Source organism: Dermacentor albipictus, chromosome 2 (assembly GCF_038994185.2).
Source record: "Dermacentor albipictus isolate Rhodes 1998 colony chromosome 2, USDA_Dalb.pri_finalv2, whole genome shotgun sequence".
Classification (NCBI taxonomy): domain Eukaryota; kingdom Metazoa; phylum Arthropoda; class Arachnida; order Ixodida; family Ixodidae; genus Dermacentor; species Dermacentor albipictus.
Window position 1 is genome coordinate 71,016,732 of NC_091822.1, and position 23,619 is coordinate 71,040,350.

At 49.0% G+C, this 23,619-nt stretch overlaps 1 protein-coding gene across 7 annotated transcripts in view; it reads right to left on the reverse strand.

Moving 5' to 3' along the window:
* LOC135908241 (monocarboxylate transporter 14-like) overlaps positions 1–23,619 on the reverse strand; it is a 59,674-nt gene that overhangs the window by 7,999 nt on the left and 28,056 nt on the right. For 4 of the 7 annotated variants that reach the window (XM_070532907.1, XM_070532904.1, XM_070532906.1 and 1 more), the window contains exon 3: positions 9,281–9,424. The exons of 1 other annotated variant lie outside the window; for it this stretch is intronic. In XM_070532907.1, the coding sequence (XP_070389008.1) occupies positions 9,281–9,424 (144 nt within the window). The remainder of the gene's footprint in view (positions 1–9,280; positions 9,425–23,619) is intronic. 2 more of the 7 variants (XM_070532909.1, XM_070532908.1) reach the window with 1 other exon arrangement.

Consider the following 23,619-nt stretch of genomic DNA (forward strand, 5'->3'; position numbering starts at 1 on the left):
GAGTTCGAGTTGGCAAGGCTGACGGGGAACCGCAGGAGCGCAGAAGACGTCAAGGGTTACAGCGCGACGTAGTGCCGCGGAGTTCGAGTCGGCAAGGCTGACGGGTGAAACCGCAGGAGCGCAGGTGACGTCACAGGTGGCACAGCGACGCAGCGCCACGGAGTTCGAGTCGGTAAGGCTGACGGGATGAACCGCAGGAGCGCAGGTGACGTCACAGGTGGCACAGTGATGCAGCGCCGCGGAGTTCGAGTCGGCAAGGCTGACAGGGTGAACCGCAGGAGCGCAGGTGACGTCGAGGGCGGCATAGTGGTGGCGACGTAGAGTTAGAGAGCAGCGAGCAGCCTGGAAAAAGAACTGGAAGTTGGCGGATTAGTTTCGTACCGGACAACTATCAGCGGTTGCTGCGACAGAGAGCTGTCAGGAGCACCCAGGAGGCCAACAACAACCCGGAGAGGCAGTCCAGGTGGCGGAGACAGGAGTGGTCAAGGTAGGGCACTTGTCTGTTGCCTCTTGGTCCACCATGTCGGGCTTGCGCCAAAGTGATATCCTCGAGTTAAAGGGAAGTTTGTACGACATCTCACGATGGCGGAGAGCGACATAGCTGCCGCAGGGGCTGGTCAAGAAGGGGAAAATGTACCCATTCGACAGCGTGAGCAATGGCTCCCAAAAGAAGTGTTTGAGCTCGAGAAGCGCAGATTAATGCTAGAGATGGAAAAAAAATTAAGCTCGCTGAAATGCAGCTACAGCTACTTGCTGATGCACAGCACGGGCGAAGGCATTTGTCGGGCATCAATCTGGGGGAGTATGCGAAAGAACTGAAGGCTGTTCTTGCTCCAATGCCAGAGGCGGATCCCACAGTGCCCGCATGGTTTAAAAGTGTGGACACTCTCTTTGAAACATTGCAAATCCCCGAGGATATTCGTGGAGCGATACTACTGCCGTTCCTGAATGAGAAGATGAGAGCGTTTGTTGCAAGCGAGTAAAACGGTAGGGCAATGCCGTGCCCTGAAGTGAAAGAAAAAATTCTGAAGGAACCTAAAATGACTCCTATAGAGGTTCGGCGCTTATTCCTGTCTGCAAAGAAAAAAACAGGGTGATTCGTGGGATCAGGGGGCGGCTAGGTTAGAGACTTTGTTCTCATACTACCTAAAGAGTACGGATGTCACAACCTTGAAGGATAAAAAAAAAATTTGGTTATCGCCAATAGGTTTAAACAGATCTTATCAGAAGTAAGGACATACGTAATGCAGAATGAAGTCAAGGACTGGCTTGTCGCTAGTGAAATTGCCGAGCTAGCCGAGACATATGAGGAAAGCAGACGCGTGGGCTGGAACCGAGAGTGTTCGGATAAGCCACTTTATGAAGGAGACTGACGCGTGGGGAAGACGAGTGGTCATGCAGGGAATGCAGGCTAGGAAACTCAAACGGGAGCTATCCGATGCTTCCAATACAAGAAATTTGGACACTACACCAACAATTGTCCACACCCGCGGCAGGGTTTCAAGGACGTGCAGCCCGAGGAAGACAGCAGCAAAATGGTAGCAAGGCGGAGATAATTGTACCTGACTGCTTTCGGCCGCAGGTGAAGCAGTGTGATAAGGTAAACCAGTGTTAGATACGGGACCGTTTGTTGAGCCTACTTCGAGTTCACCAGACCACATCGAATCGCACCACAGCTAATTAAGGAGCGCAGAAGCACGGATACCACATTCCCGAGGTGCGGCACGTGCAGACAAGTTGGCGTCCCCCTCCTCGTGTGCCGCAGGTTGAGCTATTCACTGCTTGACTCTTCCCGAAAGTGAAGCGAGAGCCTGGCACTGTTGCGGGCAAAGTGGGTCCCGAAGCAAGACTGCTGTAATGCGCCGTGAAAACCTGGCGGCGTCCCCCCCATCCATCTATTGTGACGGCGCATTGCAAGTCAGCAAGGCAAGGCCGCAGGGAGAAGTAAGCCCTGGCCGATTGGCCGAAGATGGCGTCACCTGAGCGGGCTCTCCCATTGGCCGAACGTGACATGTCTTCGAGACACCGAAGGGCTTAAAAAGACACAGACCGAGAACATTCCTAGAGCATTCCTTGATTGATCTCTTTCGAGCTTCTTGCCACGGGCCACAGCGCCCGAGTTGCTGCCGGCCCGCAATGACTTTAAGACTGTTAATTGACTCTCACTGTAAGTAATGTAAATAAACCTTCCAAGTTTTCATCCCGACATCCTCCTCAACTCTTACAACTGGTTGCCAGTCGTAGGATCGCCTCCAAATCCAACACCAGCAAGCCGCGTCGGAGGCGTTAAACTATGTTGATTTAAAAGTTAAGGAGAATTCCGTCTGGGTTTGTCTCAATTCAGGCGCAGAGATAACTGTGCTAAGGACCGAGACGGTACTCGAGGTTTGTAAGGGCAAGAGTTCAGGTAAATTAAGTTAAAAGGCGCCTTTGGTCAAGTTGTTGACGCTGACTTGCTTTATGTACCTCCATCCCTAGCCGAAACGGATGGACGCAGCCACCAATGCCGACTCTGTGTACAGTCACCGAGGTGTTGTCACAAGGGATAGGCGCATTGTTAACGCCAAAGGCCCATGAACTTCTGGAACGTGCGAAAAGAGAGTGGAATGAAGAAGCGCAGGATAGAGACACTCTCGAGCAAGTGTTTACCGCCACAGATAATGCGGTCGTCAACTGGCCGGCAGGGGGTCCAGAGCTCAATGAGGAGACGGAGGAGGATATATTAGTTGCTTCAGTGGGCTTAGCTGGAAATGAAGTTGTGGGTTCGGAGGATGTAACGCCTGTGGCTAGCTTCAGGGCAGAACATAAAGAGGACGATTCAGTGCATGAAGTTTGCACGCAAGCAGTTGAAGGTATGCCCAGAAGGGATGTGCAGGATAGATTGCCTTTTGATGAAAAGAAAATTAATGGCCAAATTGACGAGCAATTGGTGTCGCCCGAATTCGAAAGGACAGGCGATTTAGAACTCGCGCAAGACGCACGTGTGAGGAATCCTTGTCTGAGGAAGGAATGAAGCAAAGGCTTACGAGCGCAATGTGAAGCGTTCAAGCCCCGGAAACAAAGAGAAATCTGAGAACGGGCTCGGCCTCGTAACCTACTACCGCGATCATGCTCCTGAATATTCTAAATGGGTATGCCCTCTCTCTGACTTGTCCGATCGTGGGATAACCAAGGCACTCCCTCAAAATGAAGAGACAGAAAACGCACTTTGTGCAGCAAAGAATGTGTTAGCATCACTGTCGGAGGTGGTGGCCCATGGTCATGGTCGCGATTTGCTATTGACAACCGATGCCTTCGAGGTACCGGTAAGGACCTGCCTACCGCACCTTGTAAAGATAGAACAAACACCGGTCGCACTGCGCAGTAAAAAGTTGACGGTAGCACAGGTATAGTGGTTAATTATAGAGAGAGAGGTGTTTACGCCCGGGGTGACGCTAGGGTGGCTTCGCACCTGGATATTTGGAGCGAGAAAAAAGGTGGCCACGGACCACAATCCGCAAGCATTTCAAGAGGGCTCTGGTTCGGTCAACCCGAGGTTTTTTCGCTGGTCATATGCGCTGCAAACTTACGAATTTGATAATGGCTAGGGTGAATAACACCTGATACGGGAAGCGCGCGGCCAATGTGGCTCTGCTGAGCTTTTGTGTACATAAGCCTGTGTATGTCTGCGGGCGGGTTAGTACGCACGTGCCCATTCAGAGTGTTCGCGGGTGCTGCGGTCGAGAGGCCTCAAGGTGGACAGCGAAGCTGTTGTTGTTTTTACTGCGGATGCATGGTGGACCTGACAGCAGATTTGTGCCCTCACTTCATGAATTACAAGTGACGTTGTGTTGTGTGGTGTTTGCGGGTGGTGTCTGTGAAATATCACGCTGACAACAAGCATCCCCATGACTTTCTTCGTGGGGAGGAGTGGAGTTCAGCGTTCTTTGTACCAGAGCCTACTTGTAAGGGTCACGCGGTGTGGTCAGAGGAGATGCGTGGTTCGACACCAAGATGGCGGCGGAGAGTCATAGCCATCGGGGGTGGGGAAGCCGTAGTTTACGAAGAGCGCGTCAGCGAGTTGACTCTGAGTCAGGGTTTCCGCGAGTCGGTTCGCGTAAGTAGCGCCGTGGCTTTAAAGCAAACCCCTCGCCACTGAACCGCACCATGGCGAGACATTCCGCAAACGGACCAGGTGCCACAACGGGGTGTGGACGTGTTTTCTTTGGGGAAGTGTGTCTTACGAGGTTGGGAGACAAGAGACTCGTTGCGCTGCAAAGGATTTGTGACAATGGCTTTGACGCATTGGAACTCGGGATAGTGTCACCCTGGAGCCCCGTTGTGTGCACACTGCGCGCCCCGCAGTCTGATTGTATGAACGATGGGGTGAGCACGGTCTTGGTGATGCTTTTAGGTACGTGCAGGGCCCTTGGGCTGGAATTGGTTGGAGATTCGACTAAGCGAAAGAAGACTAAAATTCTAACTTGTCACTCATAGTTTGACGTCCGTATAAATAGTTTCCATTCTATCGCTTGCCTATTCTATCCTAATATGCAGTTGACCCCTTTGCAATCAGGGTCACTGCCTTGCCTGATGTATTGTAATTTCGTGACATCCACAACATATTCAAGTTTCCCTCACAGACATCTAGGCGAACGTCAACTTGGTCCATATGAAGATGTCATCTGCGCACACAGAGACCGAGACTGTGCCTGTGAATTCTTTGATGAGTCCGTGCGAGAATGACATTAAATAAAGTTGGGCTCAGTACACCTCCTTGAGGCACCCCACGATAGACGGTATGGTTCCTTGTTTCACTGCCTAGAGTTGTCAATAATATCGTTCTCTCTTGAAGATAGCTGGCTATCCACTGATGCATACGGCCACCGATGCCATATTTTTCGATGCCATATTTTTATTTTAAAATTGCATTCTATAGAATATTGTCAAAAGCACCCTTCACATCAAGGAAGACGGCAATCGTCAATCGACGGTCACGTTTCTGATGTTCAACAGTCGCACTAAGTCAATAATGCTGTCCAATAATGACCTACCCTTTCGGAAACCTGTCATCGTCCCTGGATATATATTACGTTACAAAAAAAAAACCACTCCACGCCAGTCAAACCGCGCATTCCATGGTTTTTCCGATACAACTGACAAGCGCCACAGGTCTGTAGGAAAGCATAGCGTAGGGTGTTTTGCCTGGTTTCACAATGCCAGGATCTTGCTTGTCGTCCAGTGTGCACGCATAGTTCCCGAGGACCAAGAGAGATTGTATAAAGCCAGAAGCTCTTGATTCGCTCGAAGGCCTAGATGGCGCAAGGTAGAATAGGCAATGTCATTAGCCTTAGGCGTACATGAGTGTCTTGAAGAAGAAATAGCTGCACATAGCTCTTGCAGCGTGAATGAGAGGTCGAGACGACCGTCCATTGCTGGAGTAGATCACCGTAATAGTGAAGCGAGCACTGTTGTATATCCGGAGTGGTGTATGCACAAATATTCCACGATCTCCTTTTCACTGCATGTCTGGATGATAGCCAAAGCTCGGAAGGGACGTAATTATGGAACAGATGGTAAGGTTCGTACAGCATGTCACATGGTGGAGAACAGTTTTCTTGGGTCCAGGCTAGTGCAAAAGGACATGCAATGTTGTCTGTCGAGGTTGTCTAAGTATCTTTGAATTTTCTTTTGCACGCGGCGTGACGTCCTCAAGTCTGATATCAATTTAGTTCCCCTGTATTTCTTCTCGGCGGGACGTCGGACTGCCCGCAGCTCTTCATATACCACATCAACGGATGCTCTTGAATTTCATGTTTCGATGATGCGTGTTGTTGCGTGCATTGTTGGTCTTATTGGCTCTTTAATCTATTTCGGAGAAATTATTGAGTTGCAGAACACTTCCAGCTTGTTTTGAAAAGCGTACCAGCCAGTGCGTCGCCTATGAGAACTTGGGTTCGAGTCTTGTAAACCATCTCAGTTGTACATAAGTAAGTAGGGGATCACTGCGATGCGTTTCAGCATCTGCGCACCAAGCAGACGAAGAAGAAATGAATCGTGAAGTGACAGCTAAATCGAGACACCTGCTGTATGTTGTGCCACACAAAAAATATTGGTGAGCCGTCGTTCAGGATCTCAGCACCATTGCTGCTTGTCAAGTGAAGAAGTTGTCTTCCTCCTATATTTATGACCCTACTACCCCATAGATGATGGTGCGCATTGAAGTCACCTACAATAAAGTGAGGTCCTTGGCTGGAGTCAAGAACAAGTTTCAGGGGTCCAGAGTCAAATCTTCCCCTCGGAGAAATATAGCCACCGATGATAGAGATTGAACGGCGCTTTAGCTTCAGTGTTATAGAAACGTGCTCGTTGCTGTTATGCCCCGGAACTTGTTTTAGCGAATACGCGAGGTCACACCGCACGCGTAGTAGAACTTTGCTAGGATTTCCACTTGTCTACAACGCGAATCGTTCGTATCTAGAGAGCATATATGGTGATGTCATATTCGGCTCGCATATCACAATAACTGGAAATTCCCCACCTACGGTATATTACCCACCTGCTGCAAGTTGTTTTTTCGTCCACTTTCATTGCCAATAATTTATTATTTCTTTAATTCAATTCTTAAGTACAAGTAATTTACCCTATGTTTTCCTTGGTGTGTTTGTTGGCTTCTCATGATATGGTTCATAAAAATAGGGCTCCTCGGTTAACCCCCTTCTTCTTGTTCTTACCTAACGAGGGTCTTGAATCCGGCAACTATGATGCCTTCACGTAGCATGTGGGGGTTTATTGACCAGTTGCCTAAACCCAGAAAGATCACGTACTCGTGACGCCTGCCGCAGAAAGGACGTTGCACGTCCGCCGCCGAGGTTTCTGAGTGGTAGCGCTGGCTAACACTCCCAAGGTTAGTTATAGTAGTAACACATAAATACCGAATAAAATTGATGATGAAACGGTGCCACAGTAGCTCATTTGGTTAAAGCATCGCACGTGCCACGCGAAGACGTCGGATCGTTCCCCAGCTGCGGCAAGTTTTTTTCATGTACTTTCATTGCCATTAATTTATCATTTCTTTAATTCAATAAATAAGTTTGAGCAGTTTCCCGTGTTTTCCTTGGTGTCTTTGTTTGTTGGCTTCTGGTGATATGATTAATAAAAATCGGGCCCATCGGCTAACCCCCTTTCTTCGCGTTTACTCTCATAAGCAGCATTCGCAAGGAACGAACCAACTCTGCAAGTATTGCCTTGGTTTGTCCATCCGATGATGAAGATTCATGTTCATGCTGGCGTTCCGGCTGCTCTTACCTCCGAGATGGCAGGGAAGGCCATATAGTAGTGTCTTTGGTGTTCAGAAGAGTAGATGTGGCTAAAGGCGGCCCTCGCATTTGCGAAATAGCATTAGCGCGCGACGACTTTTCAGGGAGTACAGGTTGTCCTGTCGTCGATGATGATCTCTCCTGCGATTACGTGAGTGCCTCTGGCTGCGGTGTACCCTGGTAGCCGCTTCTCTGTGTGTAGGTCAATCACGTACCATTTCTCTTAACACGGAGATTTCAGTCTGTAATTTCACACAGTCCTTCGACGTTGCCTCGTGCGGCCCATCACAGTTTGGGCACTTGAAGTCAGAGCCAGCACACGTCGACTCATCATGATAACCAACACAGCCGGGGCATGTCGTCTTGTTCACGCACACAGCACCTTCGTGTCCGATTTTCTGGTATTTACAGCACAGTATTTGCCTAGGGGCGTATGGGCGGATAGGATGCCTCACAAGTCCCACTTTCACATGTGTTAGTAAGTTGCCTCTCTCAAAAATGAGCTTTATGCAGCTCGACCGCCCAAAACGGTATATGTCCGTGATATGGACAGGTGATAAGATTAGCATTGGTACATCGCCGTTATTCATATCTGTATCCACATCGTAGGTCACACCGGTGGTGGTGCTGCCTCCATCTACGACGAATGAGTGGGGAAGTACATTTCTTACCTGAGTTATTGCTTTCCAAGTGTCGAGGATTGTTTATGTAGTCACATCAACAGTATGTTTCTTCTGAGATATATTCGGACCTCTCTGATTCGCCCTGGAGCTAGCCTCATGAGATAGGCGGTTAAAGTTTGCCTATTGAGGGAATTGAGGTTGCCTGTAGCAGCGACAGGGATTTGGGCGATTGTGTAGGCTTGCTGCGAGGGCGGTTTATTGTAGTTAAGCTCACTCACGCTTGAAGTCCTAGGAAGTTTTCTCTTCAACCGCTGATTTGTGGCCTCGGTTATCCGCCACCGGGTTGCCTGTCGTCGACGTCAGAGCAGCTCGATGACCTTGGCAGAATCAGATTCAGGTGGTGAGGCGCAGCAGACCGACTTGCAGCTTAGGGGCCAGCCCCCAATCTTGGTGGCAGAGGGGGCGGAACGTTCGTCATTGATTTTGATACTGTACACGACACGGGGGCATCGGTACCACAAGTTCAACGGAAAAACAAGAGTGAAGCAGGAATAGCAGCTGATAAAGAACTTCGTCTTCCTATGATCCTGCAGTTAGTTGACTCTCGAGCGGTAGTGTTGGAATTACTATTCGTAACAATTTTCCTGCCGATGATAAATATATTCATGATTTCTGCGTAATGCTTAGCATTCGTTTTCTTTTTTGCTAAAATGTTGTATCCTAGTGTCCTTACTTTATAAGATCATTGCATTTTTTTAGCATTACATAATTCCAGCGAATACCAACAACGTGTTTACTGCAAATTCAGTTGTTGGCAAGTTTGTATGTATGATCCCTTTTCTCTTCATGGAAGACTATGATGATTATAGTATTATTATTTTTTTATTTTGTTTTTATTTAACATACTGTTAGTCCCACTGGGACTGTTACAGGAGTGGATTTATCAGCAAGATACAGGAATACAGTATACAGTACAGTATACGCCAGTTACACATCAAGCGAGCAACAATACAAACAGTATACAGTACGGTACCGTAATACGCCAGTTACACACCTATTAGCAACATTGAAGATGCTTATAGGTGCTAAACATAATGTCCTGAGCTTCATTCACGGTTCTCTTTTTTTCATCTCATTAACCTTCGCGATGGTACAGGAATATTGATTAACCATTCCCCCCCCCCCCCCCCCCTGCTTCCTGATCTTCGATACCCCTCTGTAAATAAGACCAAATAGGGCCTTCACTTCATAGAAATACCTTGCAAGAATTATACAAGCTGCTGCTACATAAACACCTAAATTGCCGGAAAGCTGGTAAGCAAGTGAAAGACACGCTTCCTGTTATCCGGAGGTACTTGCCATAGAGGAATCCAAAGGTAACAGACATCCATGTCATGTCCGGGGCGAAGGCTGCGGCGACCATGGACACAGGACAGAGAAAAGCACCAGCTGCGATTATGCTGAAGACGGACACTCTCTCTAGTACAGCACCGATGACGAATCCTTCGTAAAGGAACAAAAAAAAATGTTTCAGACAATAGTGCTTTAAGGGAGCTGGAAATGCTCATCCGGAAAGGACAGGAAACGCTCCTTTTTTAAGCACGAGATGTTCTTATTTGCAAATTGGCAGAATCGGTAAAGCTCAGGCACAGTAATGAGGAACCTGTTCCGGTTCTGTAATTCAAAGTCGTGCTAGGGCTGCGCACCATAACGCTACATTAAACCGCACACGGCTAATTGTGTAAAACGCTTATGGGCTACCTCCGAATTAACCTTTCGGCATACAGCTTTACTATGCTCGCCCGTGCTTATAACATCCACTGCTGTGTACTTATTACATCAGGGAGCGCTCTCTATGATTGTCGCAAAGTTGGTTTTAGCGTGGCGTCATGGAAATTTTTAATAAGAAACAAACTCTATTACCTTTTCATGGTCGCTAAGCGATAGCCGTTCTTACTGTTGGTGACGCCGCATACTAAACCCTTCAGGATAATAAAAAACAGTAGTTCATCTTTAGTTGCTGCTTCGAGAAAGAGTGCTCCCTAGGGTTAATTAGGTGATGAACATGATGACCCCGAAACCACAAAATTAAATTTCGGGGTCTTATGTGCAATAATCGCGATCTTAGATTGAGGCATACCGCAATTGGGGCCGGCGGGATAATTTTGTCCACCTTGGTTTCATTAACGTAAACCGAAATCTAAGTATAGCAGCGTGCTTTTTTTGCATTTGTCCCCATCAAATTGCGGGTACCGAGGCCGGGATTGAACCCAGGACCTCGAGTTAGGGAGCATATCTCCATAACCGCTATGCTACTGCTACAATTTTTGCAGTTTCTCTAGCATAATATGTTGAAATAGGGAGGTCACGTAATCTCAGCTCTCAGAGGAAATGCCTTTCTTTCCAAGGGTAATGACATCTGAAAAATTCGATTTATTTATTGTTTATGTATCTATTATTTCTTAGATCATAATCAGAGGCTGGAAACTTCCCTGTCCAGCTTTTGAACAGCATATGAATGTGCGGTGACACAGAAGCAGACTAAAGTGCCTGAATCTATAGTGAAACACAATCAGAGCATGCGATTTTAGCGCTAACATGCTTCAGTTGATTAAACATGTGGTAGAAGTATTGATTTAATATATTGCTACACGCGTGTGGTATTGGATCGTTTGAACGAGGCGCGTGCGCGCCATCACTCGGGAAAAGAGGAGGAGGAACGAACTGTGCCCGCGCTGTGAATCTAACCGGTCAGCGTTACAAACGCTCTTGTAAATATAACCTGTAAATAGTTTCTCATGTTACTGACTCGTTCTTCGCGTAACATTGTGGTGGAGGTGGAACATTCCCCGTCCTCGACACGGAGCTGCAAAGCGGAAGCACAGTCGTCTTCTTAGCCATGGCTTCCAATGGAACCACCCCATCGCCACCTACACCTGCGGCACCAACCGTAATGCACGTTACGATTCCTAGTCTCCATGATCCTGCGAAATTCTCCACCCGAAATGGCGCTGAAGTCGATGACTGGCTCAGCATGTATGAGCGTGTTAGTGAAAGCCACCACTGGGATCCTACCATCATGCTTGCCAATGTGATCTTTTAACTGGAGTGGACACCACGTGTCTGGTTTCACACCCACGAGGGCGAGCTCTCCAGCAGGGATTTTCAAATAGTGGCTTCGTGAACTCTTTGGAAACCCGTCAGGTCGCCAACAGGCAGGGCGAAAAGGGCTTTCCATCCGTGTCTCGCGTCGACCGAATCGTATGTCTCCTACACACAGGAAGTGCTCGCTCTTTGCCGGAAAGTCGACGAGCACATGACCGAGGTTGACAAGGTGGGCCATATCCTAAAAGGCATGGCGGACGACGCCTTCAACTTGCTCGTCTATAATGACGTTTCTACCGTCGATGCCATCGTCAAAGAATGCCACCGCTTCGAGGAAACCAAAAGTCGACGCGTCATCCCACAGTTTCCCCGGTTACCAACCACCCCTGCCACGTCCTCTTGCTCCGGTCTTACCGCCGCACGACCATTTCAGGAGGACGTCACACGTATCGTTCGCCGTGAGATTGAAGTGGCGAGTCCGGCCCCCCTTCATCGACGGATCCTTGACGGTACCTTTGACCAAGCGGCCCCGTCTATTTCCGTTATTCAAGCAGTAGTACGGCAAGAAATTGCAAACATTGGCATCCCTATCGCCTTCTGTGTCTCCCGACCTGATTCGGCACACATTCCCTTGTCCACAACCTGTAAACACCGGTATTTCGCTCCTAGACTACGCGATCCTGCTGAATGGCGAACCCTCAACGAGAAAACGATCTGCTTTCGCTGCCACCGCGTTGGTCATGTATCCCACCACTGCCACACCACCTGTATGGCGTTGTACTCTAGCTCATTCCCAGCTCCTCACCCATACGCCGACGCTCGCCGTTATTCACCTCGCCGTCTACACCCTACTTCTGACGCCCCTGACAGACGCTCCTCTGTGCGGTCACCCGTCGCCTCAACGCCGTCGCTCAGCGTCAACCCAACCTCGCCGCTCTTGCTCGCCAAACCGACGGACGGAAAACTAGACCATGTAGCTTTTGGAGGCAGTGCTGAATCACGTTCATCCTATCCAAATCCTCCGTTGACGCTCCTTACCAAACACGAAAGTAATTGAAGTAGACGTAGATGGTATTGCGTTGATGGCATTATTGATACTGGAGCCGAAGTGTCCATAATGAGCGCTAACCTATGTCGTCGCCTCAAAAACGTTCTTACGCCTGCCATCACTCGAGCCCCATGCATCGCCAATGGTGCCACTGTTGCCGTCAGGTGTATGCGCACTGCTCGCATAGGAATTGCTGGCCGCCAAGTTCCAATCCTGTTCACCGTGCTGACCAGTTGCCCTCAGGAACAAATCTTCTGGCTCGACGTTCTGACGACGCATTCCACGCTCATCGACTTTTCCACTGGTACGCCGTGGCTCGAGCTTTCTCCTCTTTGAGACGTTCACCCCGAGCATCCGATCACCCTCTGCACTACAGCGTTTGTTCGCTTACCTCCAAAAGCCCCATCCTTCGTCGAATTGGCATCAATGGCAACCACGCCTGATGGCGACTATGTCGTCGCACCTATTTGTGATGTCCCCCTGGCGCGCGACATCTCTGTGCCACACTCCGTCGTAACCCTTGCCGCTAATCGGATGTCTGTCCCCGTTATAAAGTTTGGCTTGACGAAGCAAGTGTTACCTGAAGGCATAGCGGTGGCCACGCTCCGGTCAGTGACAGACGACCACGTCACTGCTTTTGCAGCCGAAGCATCTCCAGATCCGCCTGATTACCTGCTGGATGCCTTGAACCTCGATGGCCCATTACGTTCTGTGGTCGCTCCGGACCTCACACCTGACCAATAAGCCACCCTATATCGCCTTTTGGTTTCCTACCGGGACATATTTGACACTGACAATCGACCACTTCGTCAGACGTCCCTTGTTAAGCCTCGGATAAATACTGGTGATGCTGTTCGCATTCATCACCGACCGTATCGGGTGTCCATGGCAGAGCGGCAAGTTATTAAGCAGGAAGTAAACAAGATGGTCGCCAGAGGCATTGTTGAGCCCTCGTAGTGTTCTTGGGCGTCGCCAGTCGTGCTCGTCAAAAAGAAAGATGGCACGGCGCGCTTCTGCCTTGATTACCGCTACTTAAACCGAATCAATAAAAGGACGTTTGCCCTTTACCACGAATCGACGATGCTATTGATTGTCTTCACGACGCCAAATAATTTTGGTCTATCAATCTGCGATCCGGTTATTGGCATGTTTTTGTCGATGAGCAAGACCAAGAAAAGACTGATTTCGTCACTCCAGATGGCTTCTACCAATACAGGGTTATGCCGTTCGGTTTATGCAATGCCCCTGCGTTCGAACGGATGATCGACTCTATGCTTCAAGGTTTCAAATGGTCAACTTGCCTTTGTTACCTCGACGACGTCCTTGTGTTTTCTCCTACATTTGAGACGCACCTTGAGCGCGTCGCAGCTATCCTTGAGTTCATGAGCAAGGCTGGGCTCCAATTAAACTCATCAAAGTGCCACTTCGGGCACCGACAGACTACAGTGCTAGGCCATCTCGTCGATGCTTCCGGATTACAACCCGACCCAGAGAAGGTTCGAGCAGTAACGGCTTTTCCTATACCTCAGTCTGTCAAAGACCTCTGGAGTTTTGTGGGGCTCTGTTCTTATTTCAGACCGTTCGTTAAAGATTTCGCAGCAGTCGCTCGACCACTCACTGAACTTCTGAAGAAGGATGTGCCTTTTACGTGAAGTTTCCTTCAGGCTGCCGCATTTTCACACCTTATCACGATTCTCACCAATCCACCGGTCTTCGCCCACTTTGACCAGTCCACACCTCCAGAGGCCCGAACCGATGCCAGTGGTTATGGAATCGGCGCCATCTTATCGCAACGCTAGCACGGACACGACCGCGTTATAGCATACGCTAGCCGGCTACTGACAACTGCAAAGCGCTACCATTCGATTACCGAGCGTGAATGTCTTGCTCTCGTTGGGCTGTTTCAAAGTTCCGTCCATATTTATATGGCAAGCCCTTCTCAGTAATCACAGACCATCATGCTCTCTAATGGCTTTGGTCGCTCAAGTATCCTACTGGCCGCCTCGGTCGTTGGGCCCTCCGACTACAAGAATATCCCTGCACAGTAACTTACAAGTCGGGACGCCAACACCAGGACAAAGATCGCCTCTCTCGCTACTACCCAGCCGAAGACGCGACCGCAACATCTGATACTGACACCGAAGCCTGTGTTCTCTGTTTTTCCACTGCTCCATGTCGCCGACGAGCATCGCCGTGACCGGTCCTTGCGTATCATCATTGACCACCTGGAATCGGAACTTGCTGACAGCTCCCTTCGCTTATTCAGACTTCAAGATGGCGTACTCTACCGCCACAACATTCACCCCGACGGCCCTGTATTACTCCCTGTGATCCCTAAACAATTTCACGCAGCTGTTCTCCGCGAACTTCACGACCTCTCCACTGCCGGTCACATGGGTGTGTCACGTACCTATACGACCGGATCCGCCGACGCTTCTTTTGTACAGGGCTTGCTCGCTCCATTCGAAGATGCGTAGCTGCGTGTGAGAAATGCCAGCGACGCAAGACACCATCGACGCTCCATGCTGGGTACCATCAACCACTCGACATTCCCGCGGAACCATTCTTTCGGGTTGGTCTGGACTTGGTCCTTTTCCTCTTTCTACCTCTGGCAACAGGTAGATCTCTGGGGCCCCGGATTACGCCACGCGCTACGCCATCACCCGAGCGCTTCCTACTAGCTGCGCCACAGATGTCGTCGATTTTCTTCTACGCGACGGGATTTCATCACATAGAGCTCCGCGACAAATCCTCACCGACCGTACCCGGGCATTCCTATCAAATGTTACCGTGGACATATTGCAGTCCTGTGCCACAAGGCACAAGCTATCCACGTCGTACCATCCGCAAACAAGTGGCCTCACGGCGCGTCTCATTCGCACTCTCACAGACATTCTCGCGAAATATGTCTCTTCAGACCACACTGACTGGGACTTCGCTCTATCGTTTGTCACATTCGCTTATAATTCCTCGCGCCACGACACAGTCGGTCATTCCCCATTTTTCCTTCTGTTCGGCCGAGATCCAGCGCTGCCCCTCGACACAACCCTCCCTGTTCACGCGGCACCGACCAGTGAATATGCACTTGACGCCATCGCCCGCTGTGCCCACGCAAAAGAAATTATCCGCGGCCGCCTTCTGAATTCCCAAGAGAATCACAGGCGTTTGTACGACTGGTGACATGGAGACGTGCACTTCCCGCCTGGCTCTTTGGTGCTTCTATGGTCTCCGTCTATGGCCTGTCAGAAGAACTGCTGCCTCGTTATCCAGGCCCATACCGAGTGCTTCGTGCCATGACTCCCGTCACGTACGAGATCGCCCCTGACGCCCCATCTAGCTTCCCAGTCGAGCGATATCGCGCACGTTACACGACTGAAGCAGTATCACCCTCCCAGTGATGGAATTTAGACGCTCCTAGACGTCGCTTCTGCCGCCGGGAGATTATGCTAAACGCGCCTGGTATTTGATGGCTTGAACGAGGCGCGCGGGCGCCATCACTCGAGAAAAGAGGAGGAAGAATGAACTGGGCTCGCGCTGTGAATCTAACCGGTCAGCGCTGCAACTGCTGTTGTAAATATAACCCGTAAAAAGTTTCTCGTCGTACTGACTCGTCATTCACCAAACAATATATTCGAGGGCTAACTGCACAAATAAGAACAACCCACATATCAAATTTATGTAGGTGTAGCAAACAAAAGAATTGTGAAATGTATTGTGTACGTTTTGTGATTTGCACAGTGAACAGTGAAAAGGACAGCCAAGGAAAAGCTGATTGAGAAAACACAAGAAAACGCACAGGAAATAGCAATACCAAAATATCAAGAAACGAATGAAGGAACCCGTACATTAAAGGAGTATTTTTCAAAAGAGAAAAAGAAACACAATAAAATAAACGGAAGGAACATAAATATAAAAGAAAAGAAAAAGAAAATAGTCATCACTAACCGGACAGCATTCGAAACACCACTTCATCCCCCGCGGACTTAACTTCCAGGCAGGAACACAAAATGAATGAAGTGACCTCAACAAACCAGTTTTAACTGCCAAACATATTTCACAAATGCACCGAATGCACTGACAAACTCACTTAAGGGCCGCACCCTTAAATACCAGTTTAAGCAAAACTTCCTCACTAAAAGAATTTTGGGTAAACCGATCTGACAATGACCGATTTGAAACATGTACCGACACACCATATTGTCGCCTCAGAGAAGCGCGATGTATCATGCGCGCATGCCTTCAGGGTTCCTCTCTTGCGCTACTTCTGGACATGTTGCGCCAAGTAGCGGTGCCATTAGGAAGTACACGTATTCTGCATGTGTGAATATCTATTGACAAGGTCGTCGGAGCTTAACGAGGGTTTGATTCAACTCTGCAACGCAGAACGTTTACAGCGAAACGGTTGTAGTACGACCAGATGAGCTCAAACATTATATCGCAGTTGTCACGTTTTTCTAATATATATATATATATATATATATATATATATATATATATATACATGTATATATATATATATATATATATATATATATATATATATATATACACATATATATATATATATATATATATATACATATATATATATATATATATATATATATATATATATATATATATATATATATATATATATATATTGTTACGCTCTTAGGTGTGTAGTGGATTCATGAATGTGACACTCTTAGGAGCATAGTGGGTTCACGCCTCAACAAAAAGTATGCGGGGGCACCAGAGGGTGGTGAACGAGGAAGACGACGTGTGGCTGGCTGGCTGAATCTCGCCAGGCGCTCAGCTGATCCAGGCCATCGCTGCTAACTCTACCCGGCTTCAAAGTAACGCCTTTTGTGGGCGCAACAGAGTGGTGGAGGTGCGGGGTACGACAGGACGTACCACGGAGTCGCAACATCCAGAACTTCGCCGGAGCCGTCGTCTTGCCGGTCTCTTGCCAACGACCTTCCCTATGGCTCAGGACGGTGATGGACAAATGCCAGCTCTAGTTTCACCTTCTCAAAGGTCAACGCCAGTTGGACCTTTGCGGCACTACATGGAGCCACGCTCGTTCGCGGGAAAAGTGGGCGAGGACGTCGACGAGTGGCTGATGCACTACGCAAGGGTGAGCCGCTACAACCGTTGGGATTCTGTCACTCAGCTTGAATATGTTGCGCTCTTTCTGAGTGAGACGGCGCTGATGTGGTATGAAAACCACGAAGACTCCCTAACAACATGGGAGCACTTTGTCGAGGAAATAAAGAAGTGTTTTGGCGACACCCACGCCAAACAGAAACGCGCCGAGAGAACACTTGCTCAAAGAGCTCAAGCTCCTGGAGAAACATGCACTATATACATCGAGGAAATTCTCAAGCTGTGCAAAATCGTAAATCCGCAGATGTCCGAGGAAGACCGAGTCGGACATCTCCTCAAAGGAATTGCAGAAGATGTATACAATTTCCTCATAAGTCGGGAACACGTTGATTCCGTCTCAGATGTCGTGCGTCATTGCCGTACGTTTGAGACGTTGAAAACACGTCGCATTGTGCCAAAGTTTGGACGCCTGGCGAATGTGACAACCATTGCCAGCGTAGATGAGAGCCCGTCTGCCGATCTTTCGTCTACTATACGGCAGATCGTGCGTGAGGAACTGCTGCGGCACCAGGAACTTGCGCGCGACGTCATACGACAACCTGACGGTTATTACCCGCAACACATGGCGCCTGCCGCACCCTGCGCTTCCTGGCAACCGGCGGTATGTGTCACAGACGTCAACCGCAGCGGTGCTCCATGGCCACGTGAGGACACATTTACGACCGAACACCAACCTGCAGAACACCCTCGCTCCAGCAGGTTTGCACGCAGACCGACCGTTCCTCCTGTGCAGCAGGCTCAGCAGCTTCGCTCTGCTACAAGACCCCCCACGGCTGAGCGCTTCGAAGGGCAGTTCATCGATCGTCGTTTGCCTGTGTGTTATAGCTGTGGCGACTTGGGTCACATTGCCAGGTACTGCAATCGCCGCCAACCACCGAGGTTCGACCGATCGACGATGTCTAGGCGGTACCGCGCTCCTCTGGGCGAAACATGCTCGCCTTCGCACACATACTTAGGACGCTTGCCTCACCAGCACCCGGAGCCGCTGCGGAACCGTTCTCCAGCATCCGATCGCAGCTTGACACCACCACCCGCTCCTCGTGTAAGCCGATCGCCCCCTCCGCGGCGTCGATACCCGTCGCCACCTCCGGAAAACTAGCCAGCGCGGCCGTTGGAGGTGAGGTCGCTGGACAATCTTCGCTGTCGACAGAGATACCTCCAACCATTTGTATGTTTAAGAATACGGTGTTTGTATTAATTGACGGGGTTTCATCCGTGGCCTTAGTGGACACGGGAGCAACTGTTTCAGTGATGAGTCTGGCGTTTAAAAGCCTCCTAGGACGAAAGGTGATGTTTCGCTGGGACCGTGCCGATACGTTTCGCGGAGTGAGTGGGGAGTTGTTGTATCCTGTGGGCGTGTGTAATGTAGACGTAACCTTGGGTGGCCAAATATTTAACGCGGAGTTCGCTGTTCTACCGCATTCTACGCATGACGTAATCCTGGGCCTTGATTTTTTGAAACTGTGTGGTGCCACTGTCGACTGCAAAACGGGTGAAATCAGTGTAGGTACGAGCTTTTCTGCTGCGTTTATGGAAGGCCCACCGAATCGTGAAAGTGTGCTTTGTGTATCCCGGTATACCGTTGTGCCTCCGTTATCCGCAACGTACGTTTCAGTCGCCTGTTTTCCAACCACCGACGGAACGTTTGACGCTACCGTGGAGCCCGTTCACCTGAGTTGCATCAAGAGGAATGTACTGATACCGTATTGCACGCTGTCAGTTGTTCAGGGACGCACCAACTTATGGGCCGTAAACTGTTCGAGTGAACCTGCAATACTACCACAGGGTCTGAAACTTGCCGTCTACCATGAAGATCACGTGCTATCGCTCGCCATTCTTACAGAGGCCCTTGATTCTGCGGATGAGCGCCATTTCGCTAATGTCTGCCCTGCGGCGCACTCCTCATTTCTGACTATGGTAAACAAGTCGCTCAGCACTAAGCAGCGTCACGAAGTGGCGAATATTCTGCTAAAGCATGCCCGACTGTTTGACTTCTCCCAGCAAGAGGGGCCACCATTGTTTCCTCCTTCTCGTATACACCATCGCATAGATACGGGATCTGCCCAACCACTGCGACAGAAACCATACAGAGTCTCACCATCGGAACGCAAGGTGATCAATGACCAAGTCCACGAAATGCTAAATAAGAATGTAATCCAAGAATCCTGTAGTCCGTGGGCAGCGCCAGTGATCCTGGTTAGGAAGAAAGATGGTTCATGGCGATTTTGTGTTGACTACCGGCGCCTCAACACCATCACTAAAAAGGACGTATATCCTCTTCCGCGTATTGATGATGCTATCGACTGCCTCTCATCAGCGTCTTACTTTTCGTCTGTTGACTTGAGGTCGGGGTACTGGCAGATTCCGATGCACGAGGCAGACAAGGAGAAAACGGCATTTGTAACACCTGATGGACTTTTTGAATTTAATGTGATGCCGTTCGGGCTGTGTAATGCGCCTGCAACTTTTGAGCGCTTCATGGACAACATCCTGCGTGGTTTGAAGTGGGAAGTATGCATGTGCTATCTAGATGATGTAGTGATTTTCGGGCGCACGTTCAGTGAGCACAACGCACGTCTCGATCTTGTGCTAGACTGCTTGGACAAAGCGGGTTTGGTCCTCAACTCGAAGAAGTGCCATTTTGGAGAGCGCCAAACACTCGTTCTGGGACACCTAGTGGGTAAGGACGGTATACGACCTGATTCAGCGAAGACTGCTACGGTGGAAGCCTTCAAGCAACCTCGCCATGTAAAAGAGCTACGCAGTTTCTTAGGGCTTTGCTCGTACTTCCGCCGGTTTATTCGTGGATTTGCCAACATCGCGTATCCGCTGACATGCCTCCTCCAGAAGGGCGTTCCCTTTGAATGGACTCCTGAATGTGAAGCTAGTTTTCGTGAGCTGAAGTCTCGTCTGACGTCTCACCCCATTCTCCGACACTTCGACCATGCGGCTCCCACAGAAGTTCATACGGACGCTAGCGGTATTGGCATCGGCGCTGTCCTTATCCAACGCGTCGACACCAAAGAACACGTCGTCGCCTATGCGAGTCGTTCTTTAAGTAAGTCCGAGCGTAACTACACCGTTACAGAGCAAGAATGTCTTGCAGTTATTTTCGCAGTACAGCGCTTCCGGTCGTACCTGTACGGGCGCCCCTTCACTGTGGTGACAGACCATCATTCTCTCTGCTGGCTGGTTAATCTCCGTGATCCGTCGGGCCGGCTTGCGCGTTGGACACTCCGTTTACAGGAATATAACTTTACCGTTTCTTATAAAAGCGGCCGCCGACACGCCGACGCTGACTGCCTCTCGCGCATGCCGCTTCCAACGACGGACTGCGACGCGGACAACTTCGACTGCTATATTGCATCACTGGAGCCGGGATTTCCTGATATAAATACCTTCAAGGTCGAGCAACAAAAAGACAGAACTTTAGAACCACTGTTCATTACTGCAAGGCAATCAGCACCATCAACTCGTTTATGTGTTCGTGATGGGGTTCTTTACAAAAAGAACTATTCTACTACAGGCCCACGATATCTTCTGGTGGTCCCGGAGAGTCTCCGTGTCTCCGTCTTGCGCGCTATGCATGACGATCCAACATCTGGACATTTGGGTTCTGCGCGAACTCTCTACCGCCTTCAAGAAAGGTTCTACTGGCCCAAAATGCGCCAGATGACCGCCCAGTATGTGTCTAGCTGCAACGAGTGTCAACGTTATAAGCGTCCGACGAGTGCTCCTCCTGCTCAACTCCATCCAGTGCCACCCCCCAGCACTCCCTTTGAGCAAGTTGGCATCGACCTCCTCGGTCCTTTCCCGCGTTCATCCGATGGGAACCGCTGGATTATCGCGTGTGCCGATCACTTGACACGCTACTGTGAGACAGCTGCAATACCATCGGCTACTGCAACCGAAGTGTGCATTTTTCTGCTGCGTTTTGTCATTCTTCGACATGGACCTCCCAGAGTCATCATCAGCGATCGTGGGCGGCAGTTCACTGCAGACGTGGTCGAAGAGATGCTTCGTCTATGTGCTTCAAGGTTTCGACATTCCACCCCGTATCATCCCCAAACAAATGGCCTTACGGAACGCACGAACAGAACTCTCACTAACATGCTGTCCATGTATGTCGAGTCAGATCATAAGAACTGGGACAGCGTGCTACCTTTCATTACGTACGCATTTAACACCTCAAAGCATGAAGTCACGGGTTACAGTCCCTTCTTTCTTCTTTACGCTCGTCCGCCTCGTTATACACTAGACACTATCTTCCCGTTCTCCAGCCACGATAATCTTTGTATATCAGAGACAGTCTGTCTTGCTGAAGAAGCCCGACGACTTGCTCCTTTACGCACTCTTCTTTCACAAGACCGCTCGAAGGCACGCTACGACCGCCGACGCCGACACGTGATATATGACCCTGGTGATTTAGTGTTGCTCTGGAAACCAACCAGGAAACGTGGACTATGTGAAAAACTGCTGGCCCACTATGTTGGCCCCTATGTTATTACGGAGCGCATCAGCGAATTAACCTACCGCATAGCACGTCTCACATCAAATGGCCGACGGTCAGCAACTACTGAACTTTCGCATGTCGCCCGTTTAAAGCCCTTTATTTCTCGATAGCCTGTTAGACTTGCCCGGCGGGCTTCGTCTGCGCGGAGGGAAATGTTACGCTCTTAGGTGTGTAGTGGATTCACGAATGTGACACTCTTAGGAGCATAGTGGGTTCACGCCTCAACAAAAAGTATGCGGGGGCACCGGAGGGTCGTGAACGAGGAAGACGACGTGTGGCTGGCTGGCTGAATCTCGCCAGGCGCTCAGCTGATCCAGGCCATCGCTGCTAACTCTACCCGGCTTCAAAGTAACGCCTTTTGTGGGCGCAACAATATATATATATATATATATATATATATATATATATATATATATATATATATATATATATATATATATATATATATATATATATATATATACCAGATCACTCACGAAGCCTATATTTTTAGAAATTGTAGGCAGTTCTATCGGCAATACGTAGTCGAATTCTGGAATGTCAGTTTTCGTTAGGCGGTAAATATAAGTTGTTAAACTTTCGTAATAGGCGCGTTTGAAGGCGTTAAATGAGACGCCTAATTTTTTTTTGCTGTCTTCCCTGAGAGGATCAAATACTGCAGGAAAATTATAATCAAAGATAATGGAGGTCAGTCTAAGAGTCACGTGCGCCGAGAATTTAAAGTGCCTAAGTTAATTACGTGCGCTGAAACTGTTTACAGAACACTCGTCTTCCCACAAGGTTGTACGGCATACACGGCATGTAATTGCTGTTCTCCCTACTATTTGGTGAACTATGCGATGCTGTAATTTGTTGTAGTAGTGATCTTGGTGGTAACTAACGACAAATGTTTAATAAGTGTAGCTTAATTACAGCCTTTGTAGTAAGTTGCTTATAAAAGCGTTACACAAGGTCATACTGCCGTTATCCGCGATGTTTCCCAGAGGCTTAAAATCAGATTCAAAAGGATGGTGCGTTGGGCACGTTGGTATTCCATACTGAAGCTATTGATTTGCTGATATTGCCATTTCATGCCAAGTGCGGCGTTACTGCGTCCCTTTCGGTTGTCACCTGCATCATCGCTCATTCATATGTGTTTTCAAAAGGTTTTCTGTTGATCATCAACGCTTGTCCGTGTATCGTTTTCTTTAAATTATGGGGTTTACGGGCCAAAACACTTTCTGACTATGAGGCACGCCGTAGTGGAGGACTCCGGAAATTTCATCCACCTGGAGTTCTTTAACGTGCACCTAAATCTAACCACATGATTGTTTTTCGCATTTCGCCCCCACGAAATGCGGCCGCCGTGGCCGGGATTCAATCCCGCCACCTCGTGCTCAGCAGCACAACACCATAGCCACTGAGCAACCACGGCGGGTGGGCGTGTATCGTTCTTGTGTAGTTCGTGCCATCTCGCGCTGCCAATGGTTTGTGTTAAAATTAGAGTATCGAACCGAAACTTATTTCCTTGCCGTTTTTGTTCAGCTTCTTACGAACACGTATATTTCATATGTATGCTCATCAGATCCTATGAGATTATTGGACATGTTCCACATGTGTCAGATCAGACATTTTCGTAATGATGGTTCCAGGCTCCACTTCGTTTGCATGTCGCCGCAGCTCTTCCGCATTTGGAACGTGGCACTAACTAGGGACGTCATTCAATCTTCCATCAGAATGTTTGTATATATTAAGTTTCTCAGAATCGTTTGGTATGGGGTATTGAACTTTAGAAGTGCTGTTGCACTATTTTTTTCAGTTATCTCAGCCTAATGTAATTCTATCTTTTTTGTGTATCTTTCGATTTCGAGGAGCCGCAGGCATCATGTACAGGCACCAGTACTT